The sequence below is a fragment of the Oryzias melastigma genome, linkage group LG2 (genome assembly GCF_002922805.2).
Source record: "Oryzias melastigma strain HK-1 linkage group LG2, ASM292280v2, whole genome shotgun sequence".
Taxonomy (NCBI): Eukaryota; Metazoa; Chordata; class Actinopteri; order Beloniformes; family Adrianichthyidae; genus Oryzias; species Oryzias melastigma.
Genome location: NC_050513.1, coordinates 8,100,505 through 8,118,468, shown reverse-complemented (window position 1 = coordinate 8,118,468; position 17,964 = coordinate 8,100,505). Strand labels below are relative to the sequence as shown.

Sequence of the window (17,964 nt, the reverse complement as noted above, 5' to 3'; positions counted from 1 at the left end):
TCAAACTATCGAACCAAACGGCGATGCTGCGTGCGCTCCCTAATGGCCCGCGCTTGAATTGCAACCCCTCCACTGCTCCTCCTTCTAGACAAAAAGCACAAAAGGTGAGTAAAAATCTCACTTTTGTCGAAAAAGAAGCACTTCTATTCATTCGGACTCTAGGGGAGAGATAAAAGCTTCACTGTCGATCAGAAATGGCAGCACTAAAGAGGCGCTGCAGGATGTTAGCTCACCCCCCCTCCTCCCCTCACTTGCCCTTTAGACTTGCACTTGTCCTGGGGGACCACTAATATCTATCTATAGTCCTGTGCTAAAAGAAAAAGAAAAAAAAATTAGCCACATTCATTAAGGAGCATCTTCAGTGACACGAGCGACTGTTGCAACAGATGGTGAGGTTCCCACAGAGCTCTGATCTCAGCGCCGTCGACTCACACATGAACTGGGTTCTCCTCAGAAACTGTCACATTTTGAATTGAAAACGGCATTCAGGAAGCTGCAAAACATGTTCTTATTTAACCCTTTAACACCTGAGATGTCACTGGTAAAGCCTATGGAACACATGCCCTTTGAACTGCCGATCATTTACGCAATCAGCTGATTCTGACGCGGAGAAAACCAGCCTTTCATAAAATCTAGGTACCAATAAACTGAACCCTCTCGTTTTTGTGGGTATGGGATCGTCTTGTTGTTGAGAGAGTAGGTTTTAGAGGATTACTCAGAAATGCATGAAAATATCAAAACCCTGCTTTGGGGTTCTTTATAGTGAAGAATGAACAGTATAATTCACTTAAAAGCTCAAAAAGTTATTTCATGGTATGGCCCCTTTAATTAATTACTCGGAAATCCTCTGGTCCACACTAGTTATAAGTCAACTGCTAGGCGCTAGCCTAAAGACCCACGGAGGGGGACCCCCGCCAAAACAGGGGGCCCCTGGCAGGACCTGCAGCTGGGGAGATCCGCGAGAAGGGCCCACCGCGCGTCGAGAGTCTCATCCTCACCCACTGTACCCAGCCCCCTTCCGCAACCCGCCTTCCACACGGTGCCAGGCACCGCCCCGCGAGAGACCAAACCCCTCCCCAGACGAGCCAGACAAGAGGGAGTGGGAGACCCCACAGGGCGGGCCATCACCACGACTCCAGTAATGGGGAGGGCGAAGGGTCGATGGCTCTTCCAGCTACGGAGCGAGCCCATAGTTAAATATAAAACTCAAAGAACATCAACGCTTTAGTATAGTGTTAACTTTTGAGAAACCAGTTAAACCTGTAACTATAGAGTCAACTCTGTAGACCAGAGTTTCAGTTGTTTAGGGGGGAAAAAAGGCAAATGTATAAATATAAGTAAATATAGTTGCCCTTATGGATAATTATTTATCTTCCAGCCAACTCTGATCCACCAGAGGACTGGAAGCTTCATATCTCTCTTCTGAAGAAGATCACATATCTTGTTTTGCTGAATTCTCTCATCCAGTAACCCCTCTAACATTCACAGATTTGGAGTTACAGCCCCAAATACCCCTTTACCTCAGGGACCTCTTCTTCTTTCATCCTCCAGAACTTTTCCAGCTGTTATACCAGCACTTGGTGTTTTTTCAAGCTTTCTGATCCTGTAATGGATGAGAACTTATGTCACTCTGGCCTTCATCATCTTCTTCATTGCTTTTGTTGCTCCCCACCTTCACTTTGGGACCCTCAATGATAATAATGTACTTGTAGACTGTCAGTCACTAGGTTGTGATGCTCCAATCTTCTAAAACACATATGTAGACACAGAGATTACCTTAAATGACCCTCACAAATACTTTCCTTTAGGGAGTTAAAGGAAACGATAATGGTGAACTTAGGTCACTTTCATTTGATTTGGGAATTTTTTTATGGTGATCCAGGCTCTAAAAGCCAGGATTCAAATCAGGACCACAAACCCAAGCTTTTTTCAAATTGCTGGTTTTCGTCTGCTCCTGATCCAACACAATTTGAATGAAGAAATACTCAGAAATGTAGTTTAAACTTAAAATCTCTTATGTGTGTTGTCTGTCATAAGAAAGATGCTACAAGAATACCAAAAACACAATTTTCATTAGAGTGGGTCTTTGTTTTTGTTCTTTTCTTCTTACAATAACTTGTTACACAATGGTCCCTTATTTATCAAAGGGGCTACATTCAAAAAATAGAGTTGATTTTTTAAAATTTGTGAAACTCCTCGTTACACACTTTATACGCTTCTCTCAGAAATTAAAATTTATACATTTTTCTATTTTGCTTCAAACTTTTGTATAAAAACAACTCAAGTTTTGTTAAATGAGGACAAAGATCTGTTTGCAATAGAAGATTTGTGTGGATTTGGCAAACTTAACATATTCTGTACAGTCACGGAGAAATTAATTGACATGACTGGCAGCCAAACAGTGTGTTAGTAAGAAAAAAATTACTCTGAAATTAATTTGCCAAAGTTGAACCGTGACATAGACACAGAACATTGTAATTTATGCTCTTAGAAAAGGAAATAAGTTCCAAATATTTTGAAAAAAATTTACAATTTCCAGTTCTCCTTCTTTGGGATTACTGTTGATGCATGCTGATGTAATGTGGTAGTTAGGCATACCTGCTGGTGATTCATTCAATTTGTAAAATCCAAAACAGATCGGATTAGGTGGTAATTTGCATTAAAATTAACATTAGTAATGTAATGCTTTTTATAAGATTTACTTTAAGATACATAAACTGTGTTTACATAGACACAAGTAATTGGCTTAAAAGTATGGAAAGGAAATTGTCTCATCCAATTTGTGTGTGTGTGTGTGTAATTCTTGATTTTTTAACTCATACAGTACATTTTGTGCATAATTGTCTGTACTTGCAATAGTGTACTTACATATACAAAAATGACAAAGTAAAATGTACACACACAACTTTGAATTACAACAGCTTTGAACTAACTACACATACAAATCTTTAAAAAGCACGCATGAATTGCCTGATACACAAAACCGCATTTACACACAAATCTAATGTGAGACGTCTTCAAGATTTGTTTGAGTGATGCGTTTAAATGCTGCTAGAATGCTGGGTCATCAGAGTTTTCTTATCAGCTGAACTTGTGAATAATATCTGGTGAAAACTTGACATTTTTCCACTTTCATAAACAGATATGCCCCAATAATTATTATTAAATAAGTCTAAATATTAGTTTTTCAAACTCTTAACACAAAAGTTTTGCTGTCATTGTATAAGTGGATGCCGGTGCTGCCATCTTAAAAAAAAAAAAAATCAACACTTTTTTCTCAGCACCCCATGCAGACATAAGTTACAAACCAAGAATTACTTCCACAAACCCATCAGATGAGTCTATTTTCTCTCCATAGAAAGCATGATCAGAATAAAAATGCTTCATGTTAAGACGCCATTCAGAATACTCTGACCCGATCAGACTCATTCAGATCAAACTTTCCTTCCGATTAAGATAGGTGAGTTAGGCCAATTGTTGATCCGATCGTGTTGCATGTAAATAATACATTTTGATTAATGCGCCAGCTTTTGTGTCATCCAAAGACGGTGTGTGCTCCAGAGGAGGCAAACAGGACCTGGTCTGCTGAAGCGAGTTGGCAGAATCCAAAGAACCGTGTGTCAGAGACAAGCAGCTGGACTCCATCGTGTCTGCGAGCGGGGGAGGGTGCTCTGTTTTGGTGTGCGCTCCAGAGGAGGCTTTGCGCGAGCGACCTGCCAAACTTCTGAGAACTGTGTCCACACAGACAAGCGACATATGAATGCAGAAACGTGATCCCACGCAGTCCTTTAGAATCGTACGAACAATTACGTGAATTTGTCCTACCAATCGTGTCTAGAAAAAATAATGCCAGAACTAATTTGCCTGTATTTGTTGTTGGCCGCACAATTCAATCGTAACCATTACCCTTCTTCCAAGTCCATGTGGCCAAGACAAAAAAGTTCATTATTGACCAACAGTATTAGGAAAATCAAGTGTGAACTGTTACTTAAAAATATTAAATAATATTAATACTAATGATCAAAGTATGCCTTGCCCTTGTGATATTTTTTAGGATTTTTGATTTTCACAGACATAAAATCCTGTCCACCTTTATCGTAGGAGGGATAACATGTCAATGTGAGATAGCACAAAATCTCGAAGATCACCTCGCTACATGCTAACCGCCGGCATGTTTGTTTACAACACAACTTCATCACTTCTTCTTCTACGACCGTTTCCGGTATTTTACATAGTTCTGCGCATGTCAGAACTATTGATTTCGATTGAATGCGTGACATATTTAACAGTTTGTTATAATCAGGTAAAGTTTTTTAGGGCCTATGTGCACAGCTCAATATTTGATCCGATTAACCCTTGGGAGAAGGGGTTATTTTTTATTTTTTCATTATGATTTTTGACTTTCTCTGGTGACATGAAGTCCTGTCCACCTTCATCCACATTTGTCATGTTAGGGATAACACATCAATGTAAGGCTTGGGTCATTCGGACCCCATAGCACATGTACATGCAGTTACAGACCTAGCTCTACCACATGACTAAAGTGGAAGTGCATCTGCTGGGATGACTTCAGGTCATAAAAAAACTGTCTACTCAGTCAGTTATTGCTTGGTCAAGTTGTTGGTTTGGTGCTTTTGCCAGTCAGTCTTCACCGGCGTGGGTCTAATACCAGTCACAGTGGTTGTCCAATAAAAGTGACCTATGGGGTCAGGAGCGGCGCCTAATGATTTCTCTCTACCTGCCTGTTGTTTCCAGAAGGCAAACTGCAGCGCTGTCGGCCGCCCCCGCCTCTTGATTGCTCTGAGATTACTTTCCACGCAGCACAGACAGGCAATCACTCCTCCTCCACCTCTCCGTCTTCCTCTCTCCTCACTGTCTGTCGCTCCATTTATCTGCATGGACGGTGTGACCGTTTTCGCCTGTTTGCGTAGTTTTTAGGCTCCATATGTCCTCGCGGTTGAAGAGAGAATCATTTTCTCTTTTCCATATCTTTTTTTTTTTTTTTCTCGACGCTGCAGATGAGATGACTCAGTCCAATTAGGCATTGTTTTCTCCTCCTCGCAGTAAAATAACAGATAAATCCCTTGGGGTGTTTTGAAGCCACTGTTCATACTGTGTAAGTGACAGTCTAATAAGACGGCTTTGTAAGATGAATTGCCCCCATCGTATAAATGGCCCATTTAATGCAGCTGGCGCATTCCGCTAGTGCGAACAGAAGAAGGGGGGCAGGCAAAAAAGAAAAAAAAAATGCTTACGGCAAATATAGGGTGCGCATTGCAGAGCTGTTAGGTTTCATTACAGATGTGGAAGGACAGAAGGATAGATGGGATTTGCCGAGATGTCCTAAAAACATTTTTATCCCAGCTCGCTCGTCTTCCTTTTTGGGTATTTTCAGACACAAAGTGGCTAAAGTCAGGCCTAGATCGGAACACGGCGTGCCCGCTTTGGCGAAATTGCACCTTGCAAGGGCGGGAAATATGACAGAGACGAATGCCGACTTTGCACAGGACAGGTCAAGGAGAGGAAGGTGGTTGTTAGGATAATATAATCCCCAAAAATGTAAATTGTCACAAATTTCTTTCAAACTTTACTGCGCTCAAACACAAAAAAAACAAAGAAAGTGACAGTTTTTCTGACTGATACATCATTATAGAGCTAGTGTTGCACAAATGTGACAGTTTTTATGGAATGGCGTCTCCTCAATGGCAATTTAAACGACTTCAAAGCATTTCTTCGTTTTTTTCTGTTTATGCTCCATTGATTTAAAGGGAAAAAAACCGAGGAGGGAAAGTCTTTGTAGCACTTATCTTTCAGTTAACCCTCTTAGTCTTTCAATGTACAAGCTGATGCTGTCTAATAACCACCTGAGATCGACGGCAGATACTTATTCAGTGGCTGTTGTCACACACATCAGCCCGTGTCGGTATTTTTTCCCCCCATTAGCGAGCGGGTTGACTGCGCACACACGCACAGCCCGCCGCGGCAGACAACTGGCCATGCAAAGTGATTTAAGACGAGTATTATCAGAGTGTTATAGGTCATTGTCTAAATGAAGCGTGGTCGAACGGCGGCGGTCTCATTTCCACCGCCTGACCTTTTCTTGGTAGATGCTGGCAGGATGAGCGAGCTACACAGCTGACATTAATGACCCGCTCTCTTTCTTGTCTTCCTGTGTTTCTCTCCATCCAAGTCTGTCATTTTATCACTCATTTTTTCCCCCCTCTCTAGCTCTCTTTTCATCTATTTTTTGCTCAACAAATCCTTGAGTGGACTTGAGAAAAATAAATTGGACAGTTTCTTTTTTGTAGAAGCAAAGCCACTCGCTTTGATATGACCCTTTTTTTTCTTCACTTTAGCAACTAGGGTTTTCATTGAAAAACTTCTGAAAAAAATCCTTGACATGATAAAGAGTTTGTTTGTTTTAATGTATATTTTATTGAGCACTTTCTAATTTATTATCTTCTCTTTTTTTTTTTTTTCAAATATTTGTACCACACTTAAAAATGCTATTCTTAACTAGGCTATGCTATCCTAGTTCAGTGGTCCCCAACCACCGGGTTGCGAAAGAACTAATAAATTATCCCTTTTTTTCCTTTTTTTTTAAAGAGACGGGAATCTTTTATTTTGAAAATCAACCGGATTCTCTCAATTAGCTTGAGCGGTAAAAGCAGTCTGGTGGCGTGCAACACAAGAAAAGTTGCATTTGGAAAAAATCCTCATGGGTTGACCGTTCCGCAGCCACAAAAAGGCTGAAGACCACTGGCCTCGTTGACTAGGCTATGTTAGCATAGCCTGGTTAATACCAAAGCTACCAACAACGACAAGGAATAGGACACGATCTTCGTAACTCTACTTTAATCTCAACAGAATCTTAAGGATGTGTCACACTGCCACTACGTACAATTTGCACATTGTCCGCGTATTTTATTTCTGTCTTTTGTGATACACGCGTGATATATGAAATTCATAAGTGTTTCTTGCACCCGTCATTTGTCGATGTCCGTCAAGAGTCTAAGCTAACTTGAATTCAGTTTTGATCTGTTTAAAATGTTTTGTTGTTTGAGAATTACGCATTTTAGGCATATTTTACGTAGTTTATTTGCAGTTATTTTTTCAAGACGAATACGCAAATTTTGTGGCTTTCCACTCCCGTTCCACGTATGTCCACATATGTGTAGAGGACTTTTCACACATGTACCACTGACGTATCTTTTACACTGCACACATATAACAATACAATTATGTAATTGACGCAAAAATCATTATTTGCATATAAAGACCACAATAATAATTCGCGGATTGTGTGACGGGCATATGAAATCGGCCGATCGTTCACCCCTCTAGTAGTCTATACCGAGTGGGCCTCCCCCTCCCCCCTTCTGCCTTGTCTGGTTGGGGGTTGGGTCTTTTGGTGCTTCTGCTCCAGCTGCACCCATCCCCCTCTTGCGAACCCACCTTCCGCGCGCCGAGCCCTTACCGCGGATCTCCCCAGCAGCGGCTACCGCTGGGTTTTTTGTGTTTTCCCCGTGGTTTTAATGTGGTTCGTTTGTGATACATCTGGGAAAATTTCACCTAAAATACCACAACTTTTTTCGCTTTTTCTACGTATATTCACATATGACAAATTCTCATTTGTGTAGTATGTGCTAAATCTATAAGGCATTAGTGTAACACAGCCTTAAGATCAGGCTTTGCTTTGCACTGATATGCAATACTTCACTATCATAAAGTGTTATATATTTGGGCAAAGCTGCTTCTGTCTGCTTCAGAATTGTTTGGTTAAGTTAATTGTGTAAACAAATGTTACTGTAATTGAAAGAATGTCAATACTGGAGCTGAAGCTCTGGTGGTAAAAGGTTAACACCTGAGCGTTTGCCGGCAACATCTAAATTTATTTATTTATTTAACCTTTATTTTACCAGGAAATCCTATTAAGATTTTACCTTTTTTTACCTGGCCCAATTTAAAGCAATAAAGTAGAAATAAAATAAAACTAAAATGTACTATATAAAATTAGTTAATCATGAGTAAATATATTTTTTATTGTAAGAAATGTTAAATATATTGAAAATGTTTCAGCCAAAATAAAAATCTCGAGCTTCTTTTCTAGTTTTAGAGTTTAAAGTTCTGCTAATATGCTAGCATTTATTTACACGAAAAAAATGGAAAAATGAATTATTATTATTTTCCTGACAAGTTTTTTTATGCTTGTCAATGAAAGAAATTAATGTAATTAAATTGTCCAAAGCATTTTAATCGGTCTTATCCTAACAATATGCAAATATTAGCTTTGTTTTCCTCTATCTAAAAATGGAATTCCACTAATTTAGCTTTCCGATTAATATAGTTTTTTATATTTAAATAGCAAACATAATTCAGTTTTTATCCATTTTATGTCAAAGTTTTGATATTAAATTGAAATTAACTTCTATTATCAGTATGATGCAAATCATTGGTTTTCCTAATGAATAGAAACTGAAATTGTTTTACAAGTTCATCCTAACCTAATTTATTTATATTGGTTTTTGTCCATATGTTTTGGTTTTGTTAGGAACCAGTGGTGTAGAATCCAATTTTCTGGAAACATTCATATTAAAAATTTAATAAATAAACTGTAGCACGAAAAAGCCTGCAGATACATAAAAAAGTAGACAAGCAGATGACCTGACGGTCAAGAACTGAAAACCAGAGACTTTAAAACACAATCAAGATGGCTATGGACGATTGGCAACTTAAGCTTGGTGTGACTGATGGGTGTGAGCGACTCATAGAACGTAAACTAAACTATTAACCCAATAGAAAAACCAAACTAAAGCACTCAATCCTAACACCCTTTGTAAATTGTGTTTTGTTTTGTTTTTTATGTCGTTAAGGGAGTTGAGATTCTACCAATAAATTAACAAATAATATGACGTCTGGGTTAAACTAAAGCATTTTCAAAGGACCCTTTATTTACAATTAAACCTTTTTTGTTACTTTTTGAAACAAAAAATTATTTTACAGATAAATTAAATTGAGTTTAAATTTCAATTTAAAGGTTTAAAATAGAGGAGAACTTTTTAAGTGCTGTCACTAGTTTGCTGTACTGCAAGTAGAAACTATTGTCATGTCATTTGACAAATTTAACAAAATTATACAGTGCAGACTACAAAAGTTGGTAGTTTGGAACTAAATTTTTGGTCAAAATATTTTAGAATTGAGTGATATTTTAATGAGTCAAAAAATAAATAGTTTAATTAAGGAATAAACATGTCCTGCTTTGAGTGAAGTTGCTGCGTGAACCTGTTGTTCCTTTCTATGTGGGATGTGGGAGGGCCGCACAACAGCACCCAATGCTTTTTGGAAAAAAAAATGACAGATAAAAATGTTGACACACCTCACAATCACTTAAAAGTCTTTGAGAGCAGAAAGTTTTGCTAAAAAATGTTATCGTCGCTTGAAAATAAGTCCGTTAAAATGTTCGCTAATAGCACTTCAATAAATTGTCACGTTAGCAACAATGCTATAGTTGTAAAAGACGATAGTAAAATCTGTGATGGCGACTCTTCGATCATCAGCATTAGTGATGCTTTTATGAAAACCAAACGCCGAAGCAGTTCTTAGACCTATAGATTTTGGTTTCTTAGATCCATCATAAGAAAATAAAATTAGCCGAGTGTAACGTCCCTTTCTATTATTTTTTGCCAACAGCAATAAAAATATGGTATTCTCTCCAAACATCTTGAAGCAAATGTAACATTTTCTCAATAATGTGGTCGGTGTAATAAATATCAAAAGCTGCGAGAGTTGAATGTTTCTGCTCTTCATTGAATTACTAAAGAGCAAACAGAGCAGAGAGGATGCAGGGAAAGCCAATAATGAGCCAATAATATATGCTCAGTGAGATATTAGTCAGTCTCTTCTTCTCTCCCTGCAGACTGCAGAGCTGTGGCGTGTTTGTTTTCTGCTTCTGATGCTAATGGCGATGATGAGGGCAGGGGTGGAGATGACGCCAGCACCACCCAGCCCGTCTACCCAGGCCTTCAGTTCTGCGCCAGCCAGTACACAGACCGAATATATCTATACTCTAAGGTACGGACTCTCGTCTGTGTGTTTGATTTTGCATATTGAATTCTAGCTCATAAAGGGACTGGAGATGTTTCACAGAATCATTTTCCCTGACATTTGTTTTCTGTAGGTTGTGCATGGAAAGTGTGATCATTATGCCTGCAGTTCACACTGAAAGTTTTTGAATTCTCCAAGACTATAAAGCCTTTCAGTCGATGAGTTTATTTTTTTCTTTTGAAAAGAAATAACTCTGTCCTCTTTCATTTCTCACCATCTTCTCCAAGAATTGTCCTCTGTGCCTTAAAGTGCAAACATCAAGTTTTACTTGTGGGGTTTTCAATGCCCAGTTTACTCAGTGAAGCTGGGCATTTGCCTCTTATGGATCAGATGTTGCGGTTCCTCTAAAGACCACTGGGGGCTGGTTGCAGAAACCTGACTGAAAGTGTGTGATTTAAACGTCTATTTAAAGCATTTTTGTGTGTCTTAGCAGAAATGCTGTGGTCACTCACTACAACATGCCACACCTTTTGCAGTATTGCTTATTTCATCATTTTTTTCAGTGCAAATTTGAATACTTCTCTCCCTTTTTTCTTCTTTTTTAATTTTTATGGCACATTGTGTTCTGCCTCCTGATTGGCAGAATACTTTCAGTTTGACACATTTACATAAATCTTTAATCACTATCAGATCTTTGTTTTCATTCTATTATTTTATTTTTGGATTTGAACTAAAGGCCGTGTCACACTGACTGCAACTACGTACAATATGTGCATATCACACGGATGAAAATTGGTCATACATGAATATAGTGGGAAAAATTGTGGTGTTTTACGTGGAATTTTCCCAGATGTATCACAAATGAACCACTTTAAAACAAAGGAAAAAGTACAAAAAAGCCACACAAAAATGAAGCAAACCCGCACGTCATTGAATTTCGCCACTTTGACAAACACTGACACTGGGCAGAGGTCACGTCAGGGCCCACCGCGGGTCCTTGCAATGCTTTGTTTTAATTAAACGGTCAGATTCCCTTGGTCTGCACCATTTCTTAGTCAGTTTCTAGGCGGCAGTCAAGATAGCCTGCCGAGAGGGGACCCTCGCCATGATGGGGGATACGTGGCGGGAAAAACTTCTTCATTTGTCGAGAACTATTTAACATCAATCATTATAATATACAGATTACTTTTTACACCCACTTAAACCCAAAACATCTCCTGATATAACTTCCTCATCTCCAAACACAAAGAGAAAAATTTACTGGATAACAATCAGGCCAGAAAAAGACCTAAATGAGCTCAACTTTCTCTCTCTGAACCTTTGCAAATCCTCAGTGATCTCAGCCACTTTAATGTAACACAGCATAAATAAAAGAAAAATACCCCGAGGTGAAGTCACTTACTTGAGTCATTTATAACATTTTACATAGATAGATTTAGCCTCCTAAAAAAAGATAAATCAACCCATTTCATATCCATTGTGTCTAATGCAAATGTATATTTAATTGTAGCCACACCTTTGCAATTATTTGTCTTTTTTGACAATTTTAGAAATAGTTTTATACATATACTGTAAATATATTTTTTTGTTTTAAGCTGCCTCTTGAAAAAAATCAATAAATTGACAAATGTAAAAATGAAAACATAAATTTTTAACAGTAAGACATTTAAATGCTTGAAATTACTTTTACTTTTTTTGTTTTTATTTCTTTATTTTGTTTATTTTCATTGAAACATTTTAGCGTTTGAGAGTTATTTTCTTACCTAAATTCATTTAAAAAAAAATTTTTGTGGTCATTTGTAATCTAAGCCACCACCAGTGTGTGAATGTGCGTGTGAATGGGTGAATGGGTCTGTGAAGCGCTTTGGGCCCTTGAAGGAGGGTAGAAAGCGCTATACAAGTATACGCCATTTACCATTTTTACCATTTAATAACTGCCCCTCCCACATCCCTGACGCTAAGCTAGAGTAACTAAACTCCCACACTTTCACAGCTTTAGAGCAAAAGTTTGAATTATTCCTGCTGAATATTTTTCCAGAAACCTTTAGAATTGTTGCAAATTTATCCTACCTTTCTATATATTCTATTACTTAAAAATAATGAGGTTATAATTGCATTTATAGTTGCATTCCCAGAAAAATTTCCATAAATTCTTTGTTTTTTATCTAAAGAATGAAGCAAACACACAACTCATGGATGACTTTTCTCATTTTTAATGTTGTTTATGTTTAGCAGAAGTGCTGTGACACAAATAGGCTCAACGTTTTTCACATCCCCAAAGAATGCACCTGCTGCACATTAATTAACACAATACCTTCGTCAGATACTTTAATGATATCACACTTGGAAAAGCTGTTTACACTTCTTTATTCTCTCCTTTCCATCTTTCCTCGCCTGCAACAGCTGTTGTTTTTTAGCTTTCTATTAATATATATCGTCTCGTTTTAGGATTGCAGTTTGTTGTTTTTCTCCTATTGAACTGAAAGGAAGAACAATCACTGTTGCTTTATTATAGCTTGGCACAGTTAAGGTTGTTAGGAGTGGTAGAGGACCCTGGTTAAGTCAAGCTTTTTTATAGCATTAGCGTAAAAGGATAAATTTGTGACTATTTGAAATCGGTCGCCGTGTTGCACCATGGGAGGATTTAAGAATTTGGTAAAAGAAATACAGCTGCTCGAGAAAATATGTAAACCCTTTGGAATTACTTGGTTTTATGCATAAACTTTTTTTTCCATTGTTGTCATTTATAAGATTGAGATTAAAAAAAAAATGCATCATGTGTCCATTTTGTACAGAAATTGAGGTACTCCCAAAAGGTTCACATACTTTCTCTTGCAACTGTATGTAAAACACTGAAGTCATCACTGCTCAAATGTCCCATTTAATTTATTACATTGTATCAATGACCTTGTTGCATGGTCAATGCAGATTTATTCTGTTCTCTCAAGGAGATACATTTAAGAAAACTTTGTATGATAAGGTAGACTCGTATTGCTTTATAGAAAAAACTTGTCCAAATCAATGAAATGCCACTTCAAAAATACTGGTCCCTTTGCTGTTGACTTTGGAGCAACGTTCATAACGCCCAAATGTGTTACCACTGAGTACGTTCTGCACTTTAACCCTTGTACTATCTTCTGGGGTCCAGGTGACCCAAGTCTTACATTGACATCTTATCCCTCCCATGACAAATGTGGATGAAGGTGGACAGGATTTCATGTCTGCCATGGACACCAGTGGAAATCAAAAATCATTGAAAAAAAAAAGTTCAGCGCACTGTCTTGTGGGGTCCAGATGACCCCTCTCCCAACGTCAACATACCTAGTATAGCACAAGGGTTAAACCAGGTCTAACTTTTAATTCTCGGAATTGGCAACCATTTGAAAATCGATCATGAAAGATCAATTAATAATTGCGATTTAGCCAGAATTATATGAAACCAAATCCTTGGAAAAAAAACCTTGAACCAAGATACAAGAGATTTGCACTTCTTTGTCATTTCCCACCAAGCTTGTTGTAGTTCAGTCCAATCTTTTAACTATTATGCTGGTGGTGTTGACCTGATGTCCTGGAATGGTCGACGCATTCCTCTGATTAAAGGACATTTCTTCTTCCCAAAAGAGTCAAATCCCTGTCTATTGTTGTAAGTAAAAGCCAATAGTTATTTATTTATTTCTGTGCTGAAGATCCTCAATGGACAAAGACATTATAGTATTCTCTCCTTGTTTGCGGGGTTTAGTGACTGGAGACATCTGCGAATAAGCAGAATCTGCGAATAAAGACCCCCCCCCCCATCCAATCCATACTCATCAAAAACACTTCTGATCAAAACATGTATTAAAGAACATAAGAATATTAAAGAACACACTGTTCATCTCCGACCCCCTCTGGGAGCGGAGATACACCTCAGCAGTGCAACACCTCCTTCAGACGCAAAAGTTTCATACAAGCATCTTGAGCTTTTGAGTCACGTGACTGAAAAAAAAAAAAAAGAATCAGCGAATGCATGAAACCATAAATAAAGAAACGCAAATACACAGGGTAGCACTGTATTTTCCTTCATGGCAATAGTCCAAGACCATTTGCCCATTTTGACCAACAAAACTGTCATATTACAGACTGCACCTGTATCTAACATGCCAATTCCCACGAAAGCGACACCCATAGGACTCTTCCAACTGTATATGGTGGACATGCGCTAGTAAATAGTATCTCTACTGAACACTATGCGCTAAAAGCACGTTAAAGAACTTGACCATGCATCACGCGCCCGGTTTGTTAGCTTTACTGATAAATACATGGTTGCTAAAAAGATAATAACAGATTGGATTTTTCTACGCTTTTCTAGATGCTCAAAGGGCTTTAAGTGGATATCTATTATTTATTCACTCTTCATTCATACTTGGTGGTGATGGTAAACTACTGATGTACCGTCTACGGCCCCTCTGACCATGAAGATGAAGTGTCTTGCTCAAGGACACAACAGTTGAGTCCATCGATCATTGGCCGACCTTAACAACCACCTGTTCCACTACCGCGGTCTTCTGTTCACCTGAGAAAGGAAGCAGCAGGACAAGAGATGTTTGTCTGATCTCTCATAAATGGGTCTATAGCAAACTTCTGATCAATATGTGCTAAACAAGTCAAACTTTTATTGAGAAAGTGGTACCTATGAGTTCGGAGACAGAGTCTGATACATTCAGAAAACCATCAAAACAGATTAAACAGTGTAATTAATATGATAGTTCTTTATAATATCTGTGCTGAATCAAACTATATCTCTCCAAACCACGTCGAGGCTTCTGCGAGTATCATTAGACACACAACCATTCAGACCCTTGCATCGGCGCGATTGCTTGGCTCACCTCAATCACCTCAGTATTTAAACCGCTCATTGTGTGGCGAAGCGAGGTCGTGAGTGTCATCCCCTCCCAGGCGGACCACGCAGCCCGGATTACCATATTCATTGAACTGGAGTCGTTCCTGAAATTATTTCAAGATTTTCTTTGTGGTAAAAACTTTCAAATGTACAGTTTTTGAGCGCCACAGCTGAGCGGTTAGCTGCTGGAGTGGGGGCTTTGAAGCGCTGGAAGGCAGTCACCCATAGTGGCAATTATGTCCAGAGTTGAGCTTTTTTTATCCCGTAAGTAAAAATGTTCTATTAGCTCCGTTCATAATGGAACCGTCTAGTGCCGCCTGCGCTCATCAGATTAACCCAAAGTAGGGCTTAACCCCAGTGTGACTCTGGTGGTTCTCCTGAATCATTCTTGACTCTACAGACAGGAACACAGACCTCGGTATTGATCGCGTTGTGAGACTTGACACCCTTTTGTTTCATTCATGAGGGATCAAATTCTTTCCCCTCTCTAAAGCATCTACGAGACAAGAGGGTTTTACATCACGCGGGGGGAAAAAGTGTTGAACCGAATCGCGGATGGAATATTTCCCTGACGGCAATAGACAAGTGTCATGTACGAGTGGCTGAGGCGATAAGCCATGGAGATAAATGTCCCCCGTTGTCGTTTAAATGATAAACTGGAGGAATTCTGCCTGGGAAGCTGTCACATTGGGATAATCCTAGACCAGGCGTAAAATTCACTCGGGGGGCCACTCGTGACTCTATCTGATGGATATTTGTCACTGGGGCTTAAATGAGAAATATTGAGCGTATTAGGAATTTTATGTCCATTTTCTGCACATCAAAGTGTTGTTTTATTCAAGGATTCACCGTCTCTGTTCTTCAGTGAGCGGGTGCTTTGTCTCCTGTCAACCTGGTGGGTTTCTCAGCTAAGCAGACTTTCCTGCATTTTGTCACATGTGACAGTCTCACAATTTGGTCCTGATAAAGCATGGGGATTTTTGACAGCACGGAGACACGTACCGCTTCATTTGGACAGACAAATGAATCACCTCGGTCTCTGTAAGCATAAATTAGTTGACATCATTCTGACTGATAATACTGTAAACACAGTAGGTATGAGGAATTTTATTTGCCGCACAGCTTGGTTGTTGGATATTGATGAGACTTGAAGCTAAAACCTGACGAGGCGATAGGTTTGAAAGGCGAGAAAGACTTTAGAGAGACAAATAAGTAAAAAAATATATAAAAGTGCACCAACGAAATTGATGAAATAACTTGTGACAAGCCACAACCAATTCAAAATAAACATACATATTGCAGTTTTATTGGTATAGATGTAGAGGAGTCAACCTGATTGGAGGTTTGGTTTCTGCTATTGCAGCAAGACATTGACCATTGGTCCCATTGGCTTGGCGAGCACCAGTGTATCCCAACTCCATCAGCTTTACTGTATGAATATGTGAATTGGTTACTATCACTATAATTGTTAAGCAATTTTGGAGCTTAAGGAAGGTAGGAAAGTGTTAGACAGGTAGACGCCAATGATCATACTGCAGGGATAGGAAGCTCCAGACCTTGAGGGCAGCTGTGTCTGCATGATTTCTAGATATTCAAGCCCTACTCATGACTGGTTACCTGGTTCAGGTGTGTCCAGCCAATTAGAACACACCAGAGTAGGGTATGTTGGAAAACATGTAGGAATATGGCCCTCGACACCTGGAGTTGCCTCTCCCTGCCACTCTTTTACGTTCTAGTTCTAGACACATAAAAAAAGGTTATTTACTGAAATTTCCTGACTATAAGGAGCAATAAAACAAAACTTTAAGAACCATATCACTCAAAAATCCATCCAGCAGGGCAGTTTCGTTCCCCAACGTTGTACTAAAACATTTGGGCAGATCTTTGAGTGCCGTCTCCCACAGAAAAATTGGTTCCAGGTCATAAAAAACAACCAGAATTCATACATAAGATGGATGGTTGTTGTAGTTTTTATTTATTTATTTTTTTAAATCATATTTTTTTCTGCGAAGAAAACTTTTTAAAAAGTCTTAAAGTTTTTTAAGATCTATTTTATGCACTGGGCTGCACGGTGGCGCAGTGGTTAGCGCTCTTGCCTCACAGCGAGAAGGCCCCGGTTCGAATCCCGGCTGGGACCTTTCTGTGTGGAGTTTGCATGTTCTCCCCGTGCATGCGTGGGTTTTCACCGGGGACTCCGGCTTCCTCCCACCGTCCAAAAACATGCTTCATAGGTAAATTGGTGACTCTAAATTGCCCCTAGGTGTGAATGTGAGAGTGAATGTGTGTGTGATTGAGGCCCTGCGACAGACTGGCGACCTGTCCAGGGTGAACCCCGCCTTCGCCCATCAGTAGCCGGGATAGGCTCCGGCGCCCCGCGACCCCGAAAGGGACAAAGCGGTTAAGAAGATGGATGGATGGATTTTATGCACTGCTGCATTAGAAATACAATTCTGGGTTGACTGTTGACACATCCGTCACTGAAAACTCTGTTTGTGCTCACACGAGCTTAGAGCCTCAAGCTAGCGAAGCTAGCTGATCACTGCTAGCTTTGCGGAGAAAGTGTTAGTCTGAAGGAGGAGCAGACCACTGACTCTTCCTGAAAGGGGCTGTCTTGCATTGTGACATCAGCACGTGAGGATCCGCTCGTTTTAGTGGGTATGGGAGGGGCTGCTGTTGAGAGTGCAGTTTTTAGAGGATTACTCACAATGCGTGAACGGATCAAAGGAATGCTTTGGGGTTCTTTATAGTGAGGGTTGAACAGTATAATACACTTAAAAGCTCAAAAAGTACATTTTTCATAGTATAGCCCTTTAGAAAAAAATGTCAGAGAATCAAAGAAATTTCCAACAAGTTTAAGGACCCGCGTCAATGAAAATTGTGTTTATAACATGTTCTTGTAACATTTTTTCTCATAATAGAGGACATGTATGAAATAATTTAAAACTGTGTTTTTGACTATTTCTTTTTTCAAATCGTGATGGATCAGGATCAGTTTAAAACTTGCGCTTTGAAAAATCTCTGGTTGGTGGCGCAGCATCTGA

At 39.2% G+C, this 17,964-nt stretch overlaps 1 protein-coding gene across 2 annotated transcripts in view; it reads left to right on the top strand.

Moving 5' to 3' along the window:
* The window catches only part of zranb3 (zinc finger, RAN-binding domain containing 3), a 162,254-nt gene that overhangs the window by 99,684 nt on the left and 44,606 nt on the right, over positions 1-17,964 (top strand). For both annotated transcript variants that reach the window (XM_024294520.2, XM_024294518.2), the window contains exon 15: positions 9,917-10,071. In XM_024294520.2, coding sequence (XP_024150288.1) covers positions 9,917-10,071 — 155 coding nt within the window. The remainder of the gene's footprint in view (positions 1-9,916; positions 10,072-17,964) is intronic.